At 42.6% G+C, this 18,295-nt stretch overlaps 1 protein-coding gene across 3 annotated transcripts in view; it reads left to right on the top strand.

Annotated features, from left to right (window-relative positions):
* Positions 1-18,295, top strand: part of LHFPL3 (LHFPL tetraspan subfamily member 3) — a 567,539-nt gene that overhangs the window by 494,581 nt on the left and 54,663 nt on the right. Inside the window, exon 3 of one of the 3 annotated variants that reach the window (XM_081146480.1) lies at positions 7,793-7,840. The exons of 1 other annotated variant lie outside the window; for it this stretch is intronic. In XM_081146480.1, coding sequence (XP_081002606.1) covers positions 7,793-7,809 — 17 coding nt within the window. In that variant the 3' untranslated portion in view covers positions 7,810-7,840. The remainder of the gene's footprint in view (positions 1-7,792; positions 7,841-18,295) is intronic. One more of the 3 variants, XM_081146479.1, reaches the window with a different exon arrangement.

Genomic DNA, 18,295 nt, shown 5'->3' with positions numbered 1-18,295 from the left:
TACAGTGAGGAAGAGTACAGCTTAAGTGAGTTTATCTTCCTCACTAAACTAGACACTCCTTAATGCTGTAGTCAGCAAATTTTACCTAATGTTTACTGTGTACCTTACATTATTCAATCCTCATAATAACCTCATGAAGTAAGTACTAGCATTATTCCCAATTTAATACAGGAAATTGAACCTTAGAGAAGTTAAGTAATTTGTCTAAGAACACAGCTAGAGCATGCAAGATTTAAACCTGGGTTGACTCCAGGGCCCATGCAGAAATTCAGCTGCCACACTCCAGTGCTGTCACTTGCTTATTTCATTATATTCCATAATACACATCAGGTGTTTGACAGATATTATTAGATGCTCAATAAGTGATCCTTGAACGAATAAATGTTTAATGCTCTGCTAACTTGCCTTCAGTATTTACTCATGATGCTTTGGAGAAGCAATATAGCCTTGCTAACCAGAAGGCTTTCTCATTCTACTTAGACTTTGTGAGGAATTGTCCATGAGACCAGCCACAGTAAGCAGCACTGAACCTATGTAATGGTCAATTTTATGAATCAACTTGACTTGGTTAAGGGATGCCCAGATAGCTGGTAAAACATTATTTCTGGGTGTGTCAGTGAGGGCATTTATGGAAGAGATTAGCATTTGAACTGGTAGACTGAGTAAAGAAAATCACCTTCACTAATCCAAGTGGGCATCATTCAATCTGTGAGGGCTTGAATAGAATACAAAATTGGAGAAAGGGTAAATTTGCTCTCTTTCTTGAGCTGGGACATCCATCTCCTGCCCTTGGCTCTCAGGCCTTAGAATTCAGACTAGGACTTACACAGTCAACCCCCAGATTCTAGGGTCTTTGAACTCAGACTGGAACTTATGCCATCAGCTCCCCTGATTCTCAAGCTTTTGGTCTTGGACTGAATTACACCACTAACTTTCCTGTTCTCCAGCTTACAGGTGACAGATCATGGGACTTCTCAGCCTCCATAATTATGTGAACCAATTCTTATAATAAATTATATATGTAGTAGCCACTAAATTTTATATCTATATATTGGTTCTGCCTCTCTAAAGACCCCTGACTAATACAACCTATATAAACACTTATGTACTTAAACATCTCCCAACCAATTTAGCAATTTTGGGGGAGCAGTGGTTCCCACCTAGAAGGATAAAGGTGGAGAAGACACATGAGAACGACCTGAGGGACTTTTTCAAATTACAGGAGTTACACCTGCAGTACTTCCCTTCCCCAGTGGATTCTAATCCTATCTGGGTAGGGGAGGAAAGGTCTAGTTTGACACAAGTTCCCAGGTGTTCCCCATGCACTCCTACCACTCCCAAACCCACATACACAGCTCCATTGAGAAGAACCACCACTTTAATGAAAGTCCATTCTATCTTGTCATTTAAATAAAGGCTGATCTTCTTATAATCTAAATTAAATGATGATGCTTTGTGTTTCTGACTTGAACATAAAGACACCCAGACTTCCAACTGTATTGTTTATTAAACAATTATCCTCAGCACTTTCCAGATGGGTTTTGACTGAAGATGACTTGCATATTTATGTTTCATTGTACCTTTTTTCTGAATCTGACTTCTAAAGCATAGTACACAGCATGTGTTCAAATTTTATTAAAGCATAGTAAGTGTTCTAGAGCATCACTGTCCACAGAACAATGATGGAAATGTTCTATAACTGCTCTGTCCAAATTGCGTCCCAGACACATGTGCCTTTTGAGCACAATGTGGCTATGAGACTGAGAAACTAAATTTTTATTGTATTTCATTTTAATTAATTTAAATTTAAAGAGCCATATGTGGCTAGTACCTATCATATTGCAACATGCAAATATAGAGAAACATCCTTTCATTTTTTTACCCAAAATAATGTAGTACTAGGATCCGTTGCAATCTTTTAAAAAATCATTCCATAAAATCCCAAACAAAAATAACAACACTGTAAGAGCCAAAAAGAAATTCTAGTGCATTTACATTTCCACTGGGGGAAGAATTCTTAATGAAAAAGAAAACTCTGACCCAAGAATAGAAGAAAGGAAGCAGGCAGGAAAGAGGCATTCCCAAGGGGAGCTCCTTGGCAAATTCCTTGTGGTCTGTGAGACATGGAGTGGTGAGAGACTTTCAAGGAGAGAGCAATTCCCCCTCAGAGGAAAATCTAAATGTGTTTTAGCCACCTGTCACCCTAGAAGGAGGACAGGATGGCAATGTTAAATTCATAAGATTGTAAAACAGGGAACTTAACTACTGTACAAGGCCAGCTGAGGTGTGTAAAGTGCATTTTAACTGATGGAACTTCATTCCTGAAATCTAGACAGTGGCCAGTGCTGCCTAGATGACAGATTGGAAACCTCTCTTTTCTTCTAGAAAACTAGAATTTTTATTAAATGTATCATTCCACAAGGGCAGGATTTTGCTGAATTTTCATTAAAGCAAATATTAGGGAAATCAAAAAGTGAGCCAGGATTCAGAGAGAAATAGGGTAAGGTAAAGGGAATACGGGACACACAGGCTGCACTGTAAAACTGAGTGAACTAAAAAAGTCCATTCAATACAAAAGACATAGCTACTAAAGGAGCAAAGGTAGAAGGGGTATAAACTGAAGAAGTTGTTCCTCGATGGGCCCAGAGAAGAGAGTAGAGACTCATTCTGAGCAAGGACAGTGTTTCTCAAATTAGATTTCAAGGGCATATTCTTACAGGTACATGGGGGTCTTTGGGTTTAATAAGGACATTTAAGACCTGTGCTTTCATTTTTCCAATTCTAAAGATAAAACTTGTATTTTTTTAGTGACAATTCTCAATTGAAAATCATGTTCAAAGAATGAGATTTTAGGTTTCTTAATTAAATGTTTCTCAATTGTTGGTTAACAAAATTTATCATAAGTCTCAAAGAATTATTTTCCTTTAAAGGGTTCTATAGTTTATTCAAATTTGGGGATCGGTGGCCTAGAGGCAGACCACACATATCATTTAATCTTTATCTTATTGAAGGAGTTAAACCAGTTTCCTAACTTTGATCTTAGCTTGCTTATGAAGAGATTAAACTTTTCTAAACTCAGGGGGCAGGCTGGGCATATTACTCATATTCCTAATGGGTGTCATTGCTTAGAAAGCTTCATTCTTGTACTGAAAATGGAAGCAGTGTGATGGGATACTGATGGATCATGAGTCAGGAGACCTATCACTAACCCTGACCACCTCCGACAGAGTGTGTCACCTGTCCTCTCAGAGCTTTCATGTCCTTATCTATAAAATGAAGCAGTGGGCTGGATAATTAATTACCAATGTCACGTCCAGCCTAGATTTATTTGATTCTAACAATAAATTACAGCACCAAGTTATGTTTCTTCTTTGAAAGGTCTCTCAACTAAAAATCATTTTCACTAGGATTTTATTTCTTTTATCTTCTTTTTGTTGCTACACTCCACCACTGAGTTCTGAAGGCCCAGGGGGTGATGCATTTGAAGGAAAAATCAGTCAACACTCCACCTATTACCCACTACCACCAAGAAAGTGGGAAATTAAACAATAGAATTCAAACTTCCAGGGCTTAGGGCAAATTACCCAGTAAAAGAAATACTCAGAGGGACATTTGGGGTGCTTTTTATAAAGTTTGAATGAATGAGACAGCTGTTCACTCAAGTGTGAGTAAATCAAGTGGAAACACAAAGACTGTCTGTTTTTATGTTTGAGTATTATAGATAAAGTTACTTAATAAGTAGTATCTCAGCCTATTAGTTGATCTACCACTAAGAGTGACATGTATTTAGCAAGCCCTCTGAACAAAGGTGCTAGTACAACCGGCGATGGTACAAGACCTGTCCATGTCCATAGCAAAGAGAAAAGCATGCTGCACACACATGTGCATGGAACCAAGTGGGGAAATGCTATTCCTTTTCTCTAAGGAATCCTCTCCCACTCTATGGAAAGATGCACACAAAGTGTGTCCCATTGCCTCATCCTTGATTGGAATATGATACCTATGGTCAGAGGGATCCAGAAGTTTGCCTTGAAACCTGACTATGTAGGTAAGACAGAGAATAGAACATCAGAATACTCAAACGATTGCTCAAGCATCAGCCCCTTGTTTCATTCTTTTGCTCTTTTTCCTACATGGGCTACCCACTGAAACTTAGTCTGCCAACTTACACCTGGGGATATCTGTACTACCCTGGGAGAGAATTGGGCCCTGGGGCCCAGAGTAGAATTTAGAAGCTACTGCCATTAAACTCTTTAATAAGACTCGCAGTGTGCAGGATGAGGATACCATGGCTGTCTTCACCTCATCGAGGGCTCAGCCCTCCAAATGTGTTCTGGCCTGACCAGACTCATTGACCCTCCGGGAGACATGACATTGCTTGTCCCATCGACAAGAAAAAAGTGACTGTCTCCATCACTTCTGTTAAACTTATGACCTTCTCGACAATGTGGAAGGAAAGCCCTCCAAAGCAAGGGAATGACTTATTTGAAATGATTCCTTTTGGAATCACCTTGTGTACCCATCCTAGTTATAATTTCGCTAACTGCTTAATAATCCTGTTTAAATGTCTCCACTTCTGCAAACATCAGCTCATTAGACTACTTTTTCTGGTTGGAAATCCCTTTGCTTTTCCAAGTATCCTCTCCCATTTGCATTTTTGCCTAAGCAACATTCTGATGCCATAAATAGCATCCCTTCAAGAAGCTGTTGAACAGATCAAGGTGTCTCTCTGTGTTCCAGAGTCCAAGCACTGTAATCTATATCCTTGAAATAGTACCTGTGATTGGGATCTAAGATACAACACTGTGTCTTTAAAAAGCTAGCTTCCCTGCCAATGTGACCCCTGGCAGCCCTGACCCACTCCTGCTGGACTTGACATAGTGAGAGGCTGCCCAAGAAAGAAAAACCCAGGCCCAGCCTTTAGGAGCCTGCAGCCCATCTGGCAGCTGAAGAATTCAACTCTAGGGCATATTTATACGTGAGAGTATAATCCACATCTAAACTCTGCTCTAAGCAGAGGCCCTCTCAGAGCACAGCACCCAGTGCTTGGGCACCACAGATATTCACCCACACAAACACACGCCCTGCCTGGTAGAAGAGTGCAGCTAGCTGGACACTGAGCACCACTGTGGTATCTGCAGGTGACAAGTGCCTATCTTGGGAGGCAGCCAACTCACCCATCCTTGCAGAGGTCAGTTAGGCTAGGCTCTGAAACTGACACTTATGTTCCTTGTCATTCTTTTTCTTTTTTAATTTTCTTTTTGTTTAAAATATTACAGGTGTCCCTTTTTCTCCCCAATGACCCGTTCCACCCCATCCCATCCCTCTCCCCAGTCCCTCTCCCCACCATTGTCCGTGTCCTTGGGTTGTGCATATATGCATATAAATTCTTTATTTACTCTCTCCCCCTCCACCCACCCACCCTCCTCCATCCCTCTGACATTCATCAGTCTCATCTCTGCTTCCATGTCATTAAATCTATTCTGTTCATCAGTTTCTTAAGTTCTTTAGATTCCACGTATAAGCGAGATCATGTGATGTTTGTCTTTCGATGCCTGGCTTATTTCACTTAGCATAATTTTCTCTAGGACCATCCATACTATCCCAAAGGGTATGAGATTCTTCTTTTTTACAGCTGCGTAGTATTCCATGGTATAAATGTCCCACAGCTTTTTTTATCCACTCATCTACTGATGGGCACTTGGGCTGTTTCCAGATCTTAGCTATTGTATGTTCCTTGTCATTCTTCCTTCTATATTCTACCAGCTCAAGGCTTTCAATGTTGCTTATATTTTTAATGTGAAATAATGCTTTTAGTACCTGACTTTCCAACTTTAATAAGCAAATTGCTTCATCCAAATGTTTACATCCCAAAGAGGGCCAACACAACCCCCCACGCCTTTGAGAAAGTGCAAAAGGGCATGAGGAGACAGAGTGACAGAGAAGAGGCCTTGAGCTTGTATCTGGAACTTTCTGGGGCCAGCGATGAATAAGAAGTGCCACAGTCAAGTAACAACCAAAAGAGAGAAGTAAGAAGAAGTCCAAATGGGAAACAGGAAGCAAGAGGCTGTAAAATCAGATTCGTGTTGTTAGAGGGAAGGAACTGGGTGTGCCTGGATCAGAAGAGAGGACAGCCATTAATTGGGGTTTTCTGGAAAGCTACATGTGCTCAAATAAGGCTTGTCTCAGTTGGCCCATCTGCATGTGCAAACTCACTACTACAAGATGAGGGGCAGATTCACCCTGAGGGAGAGTGAAGAACTACCAGGGCACTGGTACTAGCCAGCCAGTGACACAGAGTGATTAGCAAAGGCAGGCTGAGCCCAGGTCATCTTTCCTTTCAGGTTCCTTTCAGGCTAAGGTCCCATTCTTTCTGGCTTGGCTGCAATATCCTGCCAAGTGAGTTCAAAGCTGATGGAATGGTTCAGGGAAAGAATGGGGGAGAGAAATCCATCCTCCTGCATGACTTGGTAAACCACCTGGTAGTCATGACCTACCCTGTCCTTGCACCTGCACCTTTTAGCAATTATCTGTGTGAGGCACTGGATGGAAGCCAGTTAGACAATATAACATGCCATCAACCTAAAGGGTCATACCTGATGTTGGGTACACAGTCTTGACCTGTCCAACATGAACCAGGCCTCAGGGCCTACTGACCTGTGTGCATGCTATTGATTTTTTTTAATTTCCGGAATTGTTGTGTGTGGGTTTTGGTGTGTTTTTTTCCAAATATTTTCGATCCATGATTGGCTGAATCTACAGATGCAAAGCTGTGGATATGGAGAGCAGATAGTATTCATCTTTCTTAGAAAGCTCAATTGATTAGAGCATCATCCTGATATGCCAAGGTTGCAGGTTCGATCCCTGGTCAGGGCACATACAAGAAGCAACCAATAAATGCATAAATAAGTGGAACAACAAATCAATGTTTCTCTCCCTCTCTCTCTCCCCTTTCCTCTCCCTAAAAATCAGTAAACAAATTTTGTTTTGAAAAAAGTTACTCCGGCCTTGGCCAGGTGGCTCAGTTGGTTGGAGCATCATCCCATATACCAACAGGCTTTGGGTTCAATTCCCAGTCAGAGCACATACCTGGGTTGCGGGCTCAACTGATGTTTCTCACATTGATGTCTCTCTCTCTCTCTCATCAATAAAAAAATCCTCAGATGAGGATAAACAAATTAAAAAGCTACTCCGAGTTGCTTTGGTATTTGAAATGATGCCCTCAAGAATTATAATAACACATGGAGCTGTTGACTACCCCATGCAGTTTTAACTTTGTTCTTTTCCCCCAAAAGTTTTTATTTCTTCTACTGTTTTTCTTATTGAGCATCTAAAATTCTCTCTGAGCCTTGGCTTTCTACAGAAACTCTTGATTGTCTATTGTGTGAGGTATTGCCTGAGGAAGCCAAAGATAAAGTAACAGTAGCAACAATGATACTAGATAATGCTTGGTATTGAATAGGAATGTTCCAGGAATTTCAAATATAGTATTAATTCATTCCAATTTCATTACAATCATGAGTTAAGTGATACTATTAGACCCATTTAACAGATGAGGAAACAGGCACAAAAAGATAAGGCACCTGCCCAGAGGCACACAACTAGCAAGTGGCAGAGCCACGGTATGAAACCACAGTCTGATTCTCAGAACTGTGCTCTTTCTTCATCTCTGTGAATCTCTGCACACTAAGAATGGCAGGTCAGGAACGACATTGTTATTTTTAACTTTTAAGAGTAAGCTCTTAATGTATTTTACCTTTAACTGTTCTGTTTTTCCCTCCCAAACTCTCAGATGATGGAAATGCTTAAAGCAAACTAAGGTAGTGTGAGACCACAGCATGTAAGTGTGAGCATGGCTCCTGTGGGCCCAGCCGTGTTTTGTGCGCTTCTGCCTATCGTTCCTGCATGTTCTTTCCGCTGTTCTCTGATTCCTGCTTTCGCCACTTGGTGCTTGGGCCGCATGAACAATCACTTTAAGCCATAGATCTTATATCTTTGTTCCTGATTTTATATTTGTGCTTCTCTCCCCACAATCCCTGCCACATGGGTAGGAGCCAGAGCACTTGCAGCTGTCAGCCTGGCACCTCCCCAGGAAGCAGCTGGGGACCCCCTGGGAATGTCTGGGTGTTATTCTCTGACAATGAGCCCTCAGATTGTCAGCTTTTAGGATTCTAATCATGTGTCCCTGTTCTCACTGCAACGTACTACTCCACAGTGTGAAAGTGTGTATAGGCCTCTCTGTTCAGGCCATGGTCACCCACAGTGAGCCTCAGCCATGCAGTGCTCTTCTGGGGCCACCAGCCTAAACAGGTTACTGCTCTGTGAGTCTTTGTAGGAGTGGATGCTTTGTGAAAGCAAATACCATTGTGCCAAGTAACAGGGCAAAAATGGAGATAAATGGTAAACTTCTCATATACATATGCTAAACACATATATATTGAATAAACCTGTGATTATGAAGGATTATTAAGCGAAATATGGGCTATATTGGCCCTTCACTGTACACACACACACAATCTGTTTTGGTGTTCCTTGAATCTATATAAACTATATTTCCACTTTGAATGAATCAATATGTGAAAAACTAGATTTATAGATAAATAACTTGTGAAGGAGAAGTTTGTGTCTGACAACCAGTACACAGTACCTGGAACATTCAAAATAAGATCCTATCTTACTGTACAATCACAGTCCCCACCTGACTGTGATTTCAGTGTGTTAGCTGTCTCTTTCTTCAATTTCAAAGTTTCAAGTGTGTGTTGAATGGGAATTCATTAGGAGAAAATTTTGCAAGTTGTCAGAGTTGATAAGAATTTAAAATTGAAGGGGCTCTCACAAAATGTGACAGCACTACCCTGCAGTGTTGACCCCCCAGCCCTGGACACACACAGAATTCTGGAGCTAAAGGGTCCTAAGAGATGGATCCTTCATTCCAAACCCCCTTAGCCCATAAAAAATGACTGAGGTCTCGAGATGGAAATTAACCTGTCCAAAATGGGGCAGAAACTGGATTAAAACTCAATATTCCTCTTCCCATCAAAGCATCTCATCAGTGTATTGACCCAGCTCTTCTCACTGGTTGAAAACCTGCATACATAGCCAGGAGAGGTTTTTTTAAGTGAAGGAGTCTACATCCCAAGAAAAGACTCAGGTTCCAATCCTGCCTCTGTCACCAAATATCTGGGTGAGCTTGGGAAAGTTACTACACCTCTGAACCTCAGGCTCTTCATCTGTAATATGAGTTTGAGAACAGCTAATTTCAAAAAGTACACGATGCTAAGTTTGCTCCTAACCTCAGGCTGATTTTCATAGTTTCCTCCAAGCGGCATTAATTTCCCATTATAGGATCATGAAAAAAGTTATAGTCAGGCTGCTCAAATGGGAACGGCCCACGGGAGCAAGAGCCCTATGAGTCACTGTTATTAACTTAAGTGGGAGAGAGAAGGTGCATATGAGAAGCGAGTAGCTTGTCCACATTACAGGGACCTATGAAAATGAGGTGCCATGGCAAACATCATTTTTTGCCATCTCAGGTATGCCGACTTCTGTAGGTTAGGGTTTTCTGGTTGGTATCTACTTCTCTCCTTTCCAAAGCACCACTGATTAGAGCTCCGGAACTTAAGGAGACCCAGTAGATGAACAAAACTACACTTTCTCCTTTCAGTGTATTGCTTACCAAGCAAACAGGGCCAGGGAACTCTCTGAGGCGGTGAGAGAATAACTTGAAAGCCAATAAGGCAAGAGTAGAGACCCACACATGCCAGCTCCCAGCACAGTTTTGAGATACACCCTTTGTCCATATAAAATTATAGAAATACAAATGTTAACGAAACAGGCAATGTCATTTTAACAGAGCTTTCTTTTTCCATGGTAAATCCATGGTATTTTTATGATGCATCTTTTACCATCACATGATTTAACATTTTGGCCCACTTTTTGTTTCCAAGTTTGGCTTAACATGCAACTTTTTCCAAAACAGCACGTCTGGTCCACAGCAACTTTCCCTGGATCTGATGCTGATTTGAAAGTTGAGTGAAAGGAACAGGGCACGATATGTGGGGCGGGAGAAATTACAGAGGTGGATAATTTCCTGTGCACTTCTTAGGTTCTAATGCTGCCGGACAAGACATAGCACTGCAAAGAGCTGTGACCTCAGAAAGTATTAATGTGATAGAATTTCAGCTTCAGAATTTTGGTGGAGAAGGGGCTTTAGAGGCAGCCAATCTGGCTGGAAGAGTTGTGCTAGAGGACTTTTAAAGTTGCATTTGCATGGCACTTCATATAAGACTGAAAATTTTCAATTGGCCATGTCATTTGGAGGGAGCCGCTGCTGGAAATTATGGTAAGGGCCTGTAGTCCCCTTCTTGGCAACCATTGTTGTCCTCTTGTTACCATTCCTTCTCCTGTGACAACTGTTTAAAGAGGAAAAATGGCATCCTTGGGCAGCCAGTTGAAAGACCAGTCGTCATATTGAGGCAGAGGTCATGAGCTCCTCACTTTACTTTTCCCTTTGCTGGAGAGACCCCTAAACAAGAAGTCAAAGGACGAGGAGCTTCTCAAGCTTCTTCCAGGTGCTTCCTGTCCCTTTCCTAGGATAATCATTGTCCTGCTGAGACCTCTAGTGGCCATATTGGAAACTTCAGGTGTTTCAGAGGCGAGGAACCAAAGATACTGTGTGGGCTGCCCCGGAATCACAGCCAAGCACCCCAGGTGGTCTGTGGAGGCCTCAGCCTGAAATACTTTCTAGATAAAAGAAAGGAAGCATCTGTGTCCTGAGACCCCTGAAATATCAGCTCAGAGGCCTGGTGGCCTGGTGTATATTAATATTGCAACACCCCTCCCCCCCAAAAAGCCTGGCTTTTTAGAGATGGTTTCTGCCTGGTTATCCATGGTAGTGAGAACTCAGCCTTCTTTTGTGCTTTCAGTTATTCTTGCTTAGTTCTGAAATTTCCTGGACATTCTAGATTTAGCCAGTCCTTCTTGTCTTGCCCTAGAACAGACTTATAACCCCATTTTTATCTGAAACTAAACTGAGCTCCCGAGAGTCTGAAGCTCCAACCACCAGAAGCCTAGTTACTTGACAAATGCACCCACCATTTGCTCCCTGAGGGCCATGCAGAGAGGCCTGACTCCACTCCTGGCCCTTGTGGCCTTGCACTGCTTTCTCAGACACTCACCTCCTGGAGAGGGAGGAAACAAGCCCTCCACCACCACTGCCTCCCACACTCTGATCCTCAGTAAACATCTTACACTTGATGGACACAATAACCCAGTGGTTCTCAAAGTGTGGTCCCCAGATAAGCAGCATATCACCCAGGAACCTGTTAGAAATGCAGATTCCCAAGCCCGGCCACAGAGCCACTGAATCAGAAGCTCTAGAAGTGGAGCCCAGCCATCTGTGTTTTATGAACCCTCCAGGTACTTCTGAGGGTTGCTCATGTTTGAGAACCCCTGCTCCAAGCATAATTCACAACTGTCGGTATACATAGGGTTACAAACTCTCAGCTTCTTTAAAACATAGGTACCCCTTCGGCGGCTGTGAAGCTGGGGAGATCCTGGCCAGGCTGAGGACATCAGATTTCATTGTCCTCCCATCACGTTGACCCTCCCCTGAAGGCCTGCAATAAAATGGTTTGATCCTAAAAAAAAAACAAAAAATAAAAATTAAAAATAAAACGTAGGTACTGACCCTTCACCCACAGAGATTTAGTAGTTCTGCAATGGGGATGCAGAAATCTGATTTTTTTTTTCATGTTTTAATTTATATTTATTGTTGAAAGTATTACAGATGTCCCCTTTTATCCCCATTGATCCCCTCCAACCTGCACCACCCCCTCCAGGCTTTCACCACATTATTGTCTGTGAACATTGGTTATACATATAAGTTCTTAGGTTAATCTCTCCCCACCCACCCACATACCCCTTCCTTCCCTCTGGGATTTGTCAGTCTGTTCCATGCTTCTATATCTCTGGATTTATTTTGTTCATTGGTTTATTTTGTTCATTAGATTCCCCATTAGAGTTAGATCATGTGATACTTGTCTTTCTCTGGCTTATTTCACTAAGCATAATACTCTCCAGGTCCCACCATGCTGTCTCAAAGGGTAAGGGATCCTTCTTTTTTACAGCTGCATAGTATTCCATGGTGTAAATGTCCAAGAAGATGCTTGATATGATTTCAGTCTTTTTGTACTTGTAGAGACTTGTTTTGTGTCCTAACATGTGGTCTATCTTTGAGAATGTCCTGTGTGCACTTGAGGAGAATGCATATTCTGCAGCTTTGGGGTGAAATGTTCTGTAAATGTCAATTAAATCCATCTGATGTAGTGTGTCATTTAGAGTCACTATTTCCTTGTTGATTGTTTGAAAGATCTATTCAGTGGGATGTTAAATTCCCCTCCTCTGACTGTATTGCTATCAATCTCTCCCTAAAAGTCCTCCATAGGTTTTTTCAGCCTGTGTGAGTCTTTTGTTCTGAAACAGGTCTCTTGTAGACAGCACATATTTGGGTCATGTTTTCTTATCCATTCAGTTACCCTATGTCTTTTGATTGGAACATTTAATCCATTTACATTTAAAATTATTATTAATAGGTACTTATCTATTGTCCTTTTAATTATTTATGCCTATCTTTCTCTCTCTCTCTCTCTCTCTCTGATTCTACTTCTTATTACAGCAGTCCCTTTAACATTTCTTGCAATACTGGTTTGGTGGTGATAAACTCCTAAAGAAACCTTTTTGTCTGGGAGCTCTTTATTTCACCATCTATTTTATTTTATTTTTTAATTTTTTAAATATATCTTTATTGATTTCAGAAAGAGGAAGGGAGAGGGAGAGAGAGAGATAGAAACATCAATGATGAGAGAGTCATTGATCAAGCCCGCAACCAGGCATGTGCCCTGATGGGGAATGGAACCCTGATTGCCTGGATCCCAGGTCGACGCTCAACCGCTGAGCCACGCCCAGCCAGGCTTCACCATCTATTCTAAATGATAGCCTTGCTGGATAGAGTAGTCTTGGTTTCAGATCCTTGTTTTTCATTTACTTGAATACTTCATGCCATTCCCTTCTGGCCTGCAGTTTCTGATGAAAAGTCAGCTGAAAACCTTATGGGAGCTCCTTGGTAGGTAACAGATTGCTTTCCTCTTGCTGCTTTTAAGATTCACTCTTTGTCTTTAATTTTTGACATTTTAATTATGATGTATCTGGGCATGGGCCTCTTTGGGTTCTTCTTGCTTGGGACTCTCTGTGCCTCCTGAACTTGTGTGACTTTTTCCTTGACCAGGTTAGGGAAGTTTTCTTCCATTATTTCTTCAAACAAGTTCTCTAACCCTTGCTTACTTTTGACCTCCTCAGGTATTCCTATGATGCTAATATTTTTGTGTTTCATGTTGTCCCACAGCTCCCTTAAGCTGTCTTCTTGTTTTTTAATTGTTTTTATTTTTGGTTCTCTGATTGATTTTTTCTACCCTGTCTTCTAACTCACTGATCCACTCCTCAGCTACAACTAATCTGCTGCTTATCCCTTCCAATGTATTCTTTATTTCTATATGTCATTTTTAATTTCATTCATAGTTTCCATATCGTTTCTCATGCTGTTGAGTATGCTAATGATCAGTATTCTGAACTCTATATCTGATAGATTGCTTATCTCCATTTCATTTAGCTCTTCTTCTGGAGAATTCTCTTATTCTTTTATTTGGGGACTTGATCTGTATTTTTGTCTCCCCATTTTGGCTGCCTGTTTGGGTTTGTTTCTATGTAATAGGTAGATCTGCTAGGACTCCCAGTCTTTTGAATGGTCTCTGGTGCAGGCCAATGTCAGACCCTGGTTTGTGACTGGCCTTGAGAACTCTGTTTGGAGCTATCAGCAATCCACAGCTTGTGGCACCCTCTTCTGGGGCTGGTGCATTTGGAAAGAACCAAGATGTGCACCAAAGTCTGCTTTCCAAGCCCTGGGTCCAGAAACAAATCAGGCAAAGACTCAAGGCACCCAGAGGTGGATTGTTATTCACAGTCTCTTAATGAGCCTCAGGCTGTAGAAACTCCACAGGGTGGGGGGAAAGGTTTTCCAACAGGGTGAGGCAATTGCTTCCCCATCAGACAAAAGCTGCATGGGTGGGAAAGGTCTGCCTGAAAAATATGTCCTCTGCAGTATAGGGGAATGACTTAGCAGAGGAATCCAGACAGGTGCCCTTCAAGCTCTATCTCCAGAGCCCACAATCCTAGATTCTTCTCACATAGTTCCAGTCCACTCTGCCCTCCCACTGCTGGAGCACAAGGTGAGTGGCTGTACACAAAACTTTATGCATTGGCCAAAGATGGTACCTGGATTTAAGATGGTACCTGGATTTCCAGCTGGCTTTCCCTGGCAGAGAGAAATCCACTGCTTTTCACTGCAGGATGTTATGTGGGCATCTTTTTTAGTTCTGGTACTCTGGGCTGGGTATCCCAGCTTGGAGTTTAGACCCAAGTTCTAAGTGGGAACCACCCACAGCTTAGATATCCCTCCAGAACTTCAGCTGCTGCCTGTGGGAGCCCAGCCAGCCTTCTTACGCCTCCATACTTTCTACCAGTCTCTATGCAGTTTCCACTTTGTATCTTTGGTTATAAGTGTTCTCTCCAGCTAGCCCTCAGTTGATTATTCAGTGTGGTTATAGGGGGTCATAGCGTTCCCTTGACAAATCAGTTTTTTCTGCCACTGTGAAGAAAATCACAGTGGAGTCCGTATCATAATCCAAAAGTGAAATCTTCCTCTGGAAAGAGATGTTAATTACTGAGAGAACAGAAATTTCAAGCAACCTGGGGCTTCTTGGAAGTCTAGGTGTCGAGGGTACTGTTTCAGGCTCGAGCAAGCAGCTGTAATCATCTCCAGGATGCAAGTCCATCAGATAGCAAGTTACCCTTTCTTCTCCCTTCTCAAAGATTTAGTGGAGCCTTCCCAACAGGACCCAAGAGACTAGATTATTATAATACTATTAAGAGGATAGGGTTTTCAGAGCTTGAGGTTATAAATACATTTGGCTCATATGGCCTCTGCTTTGATCATCCTGAAAAAATAGAGTCTTTTTTGTGAATGAAAAGTTTTAACTTTCCTCAATGCAACTAGGAACTGCAGAAGGGATTTTCCATTGCTTTTCTGGCCCATTTAACTTCCCCATCTGTCCCACCCCACCTTCCAGTTCTCTTCAGAGCACCCACACCTTTGCAGGGCTGCAGTTCATTGGGGTGTGCTCTGAGAAGACTAAAATGTTGAGTCACGTTTTCAAGGACCTGACAGGAGCAGGGCAAGAGACTTGGCACTTACACTTCTTATTGCCAGCTAGGATCCTTCGTCATTGTTCAGGCACCAGCATGTGCAGACATAGTCTGCTTGGGCAACAGTTTTATCAAGTGAAGCCTCTATTCTTTCAAATTCTGTGGATAGAAGAAGAAAAAGCTGGATCTCTTCCACCCTCCCCTTCTTCCTTTTTTTTTTTTTTTACCACACTGCTTTCCATCTTCTTCCCCTTAACCATTTTCCCAAGCTCCCTTTCCCATATTTCCTAAGCTCCTGTGATTTTCTCCAGCTTTTTTCCCTCCCTCTTCTTTCTTCTTTTTGGGCATCCCACAGTCCTGAAAAGCAAGCCTCCCCATCCCAGGATCTCAAAGGGCTTCACAAGCATTCACTGCTGCAGCCACACGCATCCTGCCAGGTAGGGAATGCCACCTTAATTTACTAGAAGTGAAAGTAAAAGACAAATCTCCCATCTCCTCTCACTCAGACAGAGGGAGAAAGAAGAGAAGCAAGAAAGGAAGAGCATCAAAGGAAGAACCACATTGCTTGAAGTCTTGAGTAAGCAAAAAATGCAGGAAGGGAAAGAAGTGAGGGCAATGCTGAAAGGAGAACAATTGTCTCTTCACACCAAGACACTCCTGCACAGGAGGGACCTTGTTTGGAAGCCAGGGATGGGCAGGGCTGTCCTTGATGCCAGGAAGCACTGGCTCTCCTCTCCCCTCCCCTACTTGTTCTTGGCTTTTGCACCAAGGCCGATGTAGTCCCATAGGAATTCTGAGCTCAGTAGAGCTCCCACAGTTGGAGTTTAATGTTCTGCAGCCCCAGACTTGACGCTGTGTTTTGTAAGTGAAGTCTGATGGGACAATGGAGCATTGGAGCATATAGAATTTTGGAGAGGCTTGGAGACAGCACAGGGTATCCTGCTTTCTACTGCCTCTCCCTCCCTCCCCCTCCCAACCCCTACCCCATTTCCCCAGTCCCCCGGGGGGGTGGGAGTGGATTAACAGTTCACTCTCCTACCCTCTAGGACCTGAGCCCTGCCTGGCCTCCCCTCCCTGTGCTTATCCAGTTACCATTCCCCCCATCAAGGGCCTGGGTACAAGTGGGGAAGGTCACAGTTGGCTGCACCTATCCTGCAGCCTCTTGGGGTACAGCATAGAAGTTGCCATCCCAAAAGGTCTAGCAGTTATGTAGCTTGCCTGGTGGGCATCAGGCAGGAAGTCTCAATAGGGATGAACTGACTGATCATTCCTGATCCAGATACAGAGGTTGCAGTAACCTGGGGGAGGGGTGTCATCTACCCTCCATAGGTTTGGGGAAATCACATGGGAAGGGGAGATTCCTCAGGGCCTGCCCCAAGCCAGGGAACAACATGTCAATCCAAGGCCTAGGGAAGGGAGATTCTAGCAGCCAGCAGGCCTGAGTAGGCACATGGGGAGGGTCTCCTTAGCCCTTGTGGAGGTCCTGAATATCCCTATGCCAGATGGAGTGCTCCATCCAACTCCCTCAAGCCTTGTCTGTGCCTGTGGGACACTCTATTCCTCCTTCCAACCTCTCTGAGGGTGCCTGTGTTTGTCTTTTCTAGCCAGCTTGAGGCATCCTCTAGGGACAAATATAAAGTATGATTTCAATGATTGCACAAATGAGTTAAATGCTCTGACCTTTGCATTTAAAACTGGCATTTTACAATTTACAAGTGAAGGGTAAAATTCATGCTAATAATTTAAATTTTTAATTTTAATACTTAGAAAGGCATTAAATATCAAATAAAAGACACCATGACTGGTGGTGGTTGCACAACAATGTGAATATATTTATTATAGCTGAACTGCATACTTAAAAATGTATAAGATGTACCTGTAATGTGTAAATGTAAAAAGGTTAAGATGGAAAATTTAGGTTATGTGTATTTTATCACAATAACCAAAAAAAAATGAATAAAAATAAACAAACACCATGACAAAGCAAGAGAGAGACCACAGAAAAAAAGGAGAAATGTTTGTATTGTAATACCTTTAATGGCACTTTTTCCTGCTTTTTGGACAATTTTCACCTAGCACTGGGCCTTCAAACTATGCAAGTGATGCTGCCTGCACCATACAGTGATGCTCCCTGGCATGGAGATGATCACATTAATTCTTATAAGATGCTGAAGGTGAAATTCTAATCTTGTGGTGGGCTATTCCCAATCTACGACTGAATCTTCATACCCATTTGTCCACAGGAAGAAAAATAAACTAAACATAAAAAAACAAAAAGATTCCTGTATTTAGATGAGCACCCATCACATTTCTAGGTGGTCTCGAATATGCACAGGGCAGAGTGAGAGTTCTGTGATGTGTCCTGTTTGTTAATTATGAGACCCTCTTCAGGATCACATCTTCTCAGAGAGAGCCAAGATGGCAGCAGAGCAGTTCGAGTTACACTCATCTCCACCCAGGACCAAACTAGAATTACAACTAAATTATAGAACAGTCAACCTGAATAACCAACTGATGACTAGCTGAAGAGAGGTCTTATAACCAAGGATTTACAGAAGAAGCCACATGGAGACTGGTAGCAAGGGTGGAGACATAATAAGGGCTGGCCCTGCTCCCATGGGTGGCGGCTGAGATTCCAGAAGGATATCACAGCTGCAGGGTAAGGAGGGGAATTCCTTAAGAAGCATGCAGTCTCAACCCCTAGCTGGGCTCTCCAGCTTGAAAGAGGAGCCCACATAACATATGACTGTGAAAATCAGCAGGAATTCTGTCTGCCAGGGAGAGACAGCAGACTATTAGAGACACAGGTGCCCTCTTAAAGGACCAATGCACAAAATTTCATTTGCAGCCAATCACCCTGGGCTCTGGCAGAGGGAAGGTGGAGCAGACAAGAGGTACGTGAGGAGAGACCTGGGTTTATGACTTTGAGGAGAGAGCTGAAGGGATAGCCACCACAATACCTGTGTTGTCACTCTCCCACACCACAGACATTATCTTTCTTGGGTGGAGCACTTTCTTCCTCATGTCACCAGCCTGA

This window comes from Miniopterus schreibersii (genome assembly GCF_964146895.1).
Source record: "Miniopterus schreibersii genome assembly, chromosome: 9".
Taxonomy (NCBI): Eukaryota; Metazoa; Chordata; class Mammalia; order Chiroptera; family Miniopteridae; genus Miniopterus; species Miniopterus schreibersii.
Note: the sequence above shows the minus strand (reverse complement) of the source record. Positions and strands in the feature narration are given on the sequence as shown.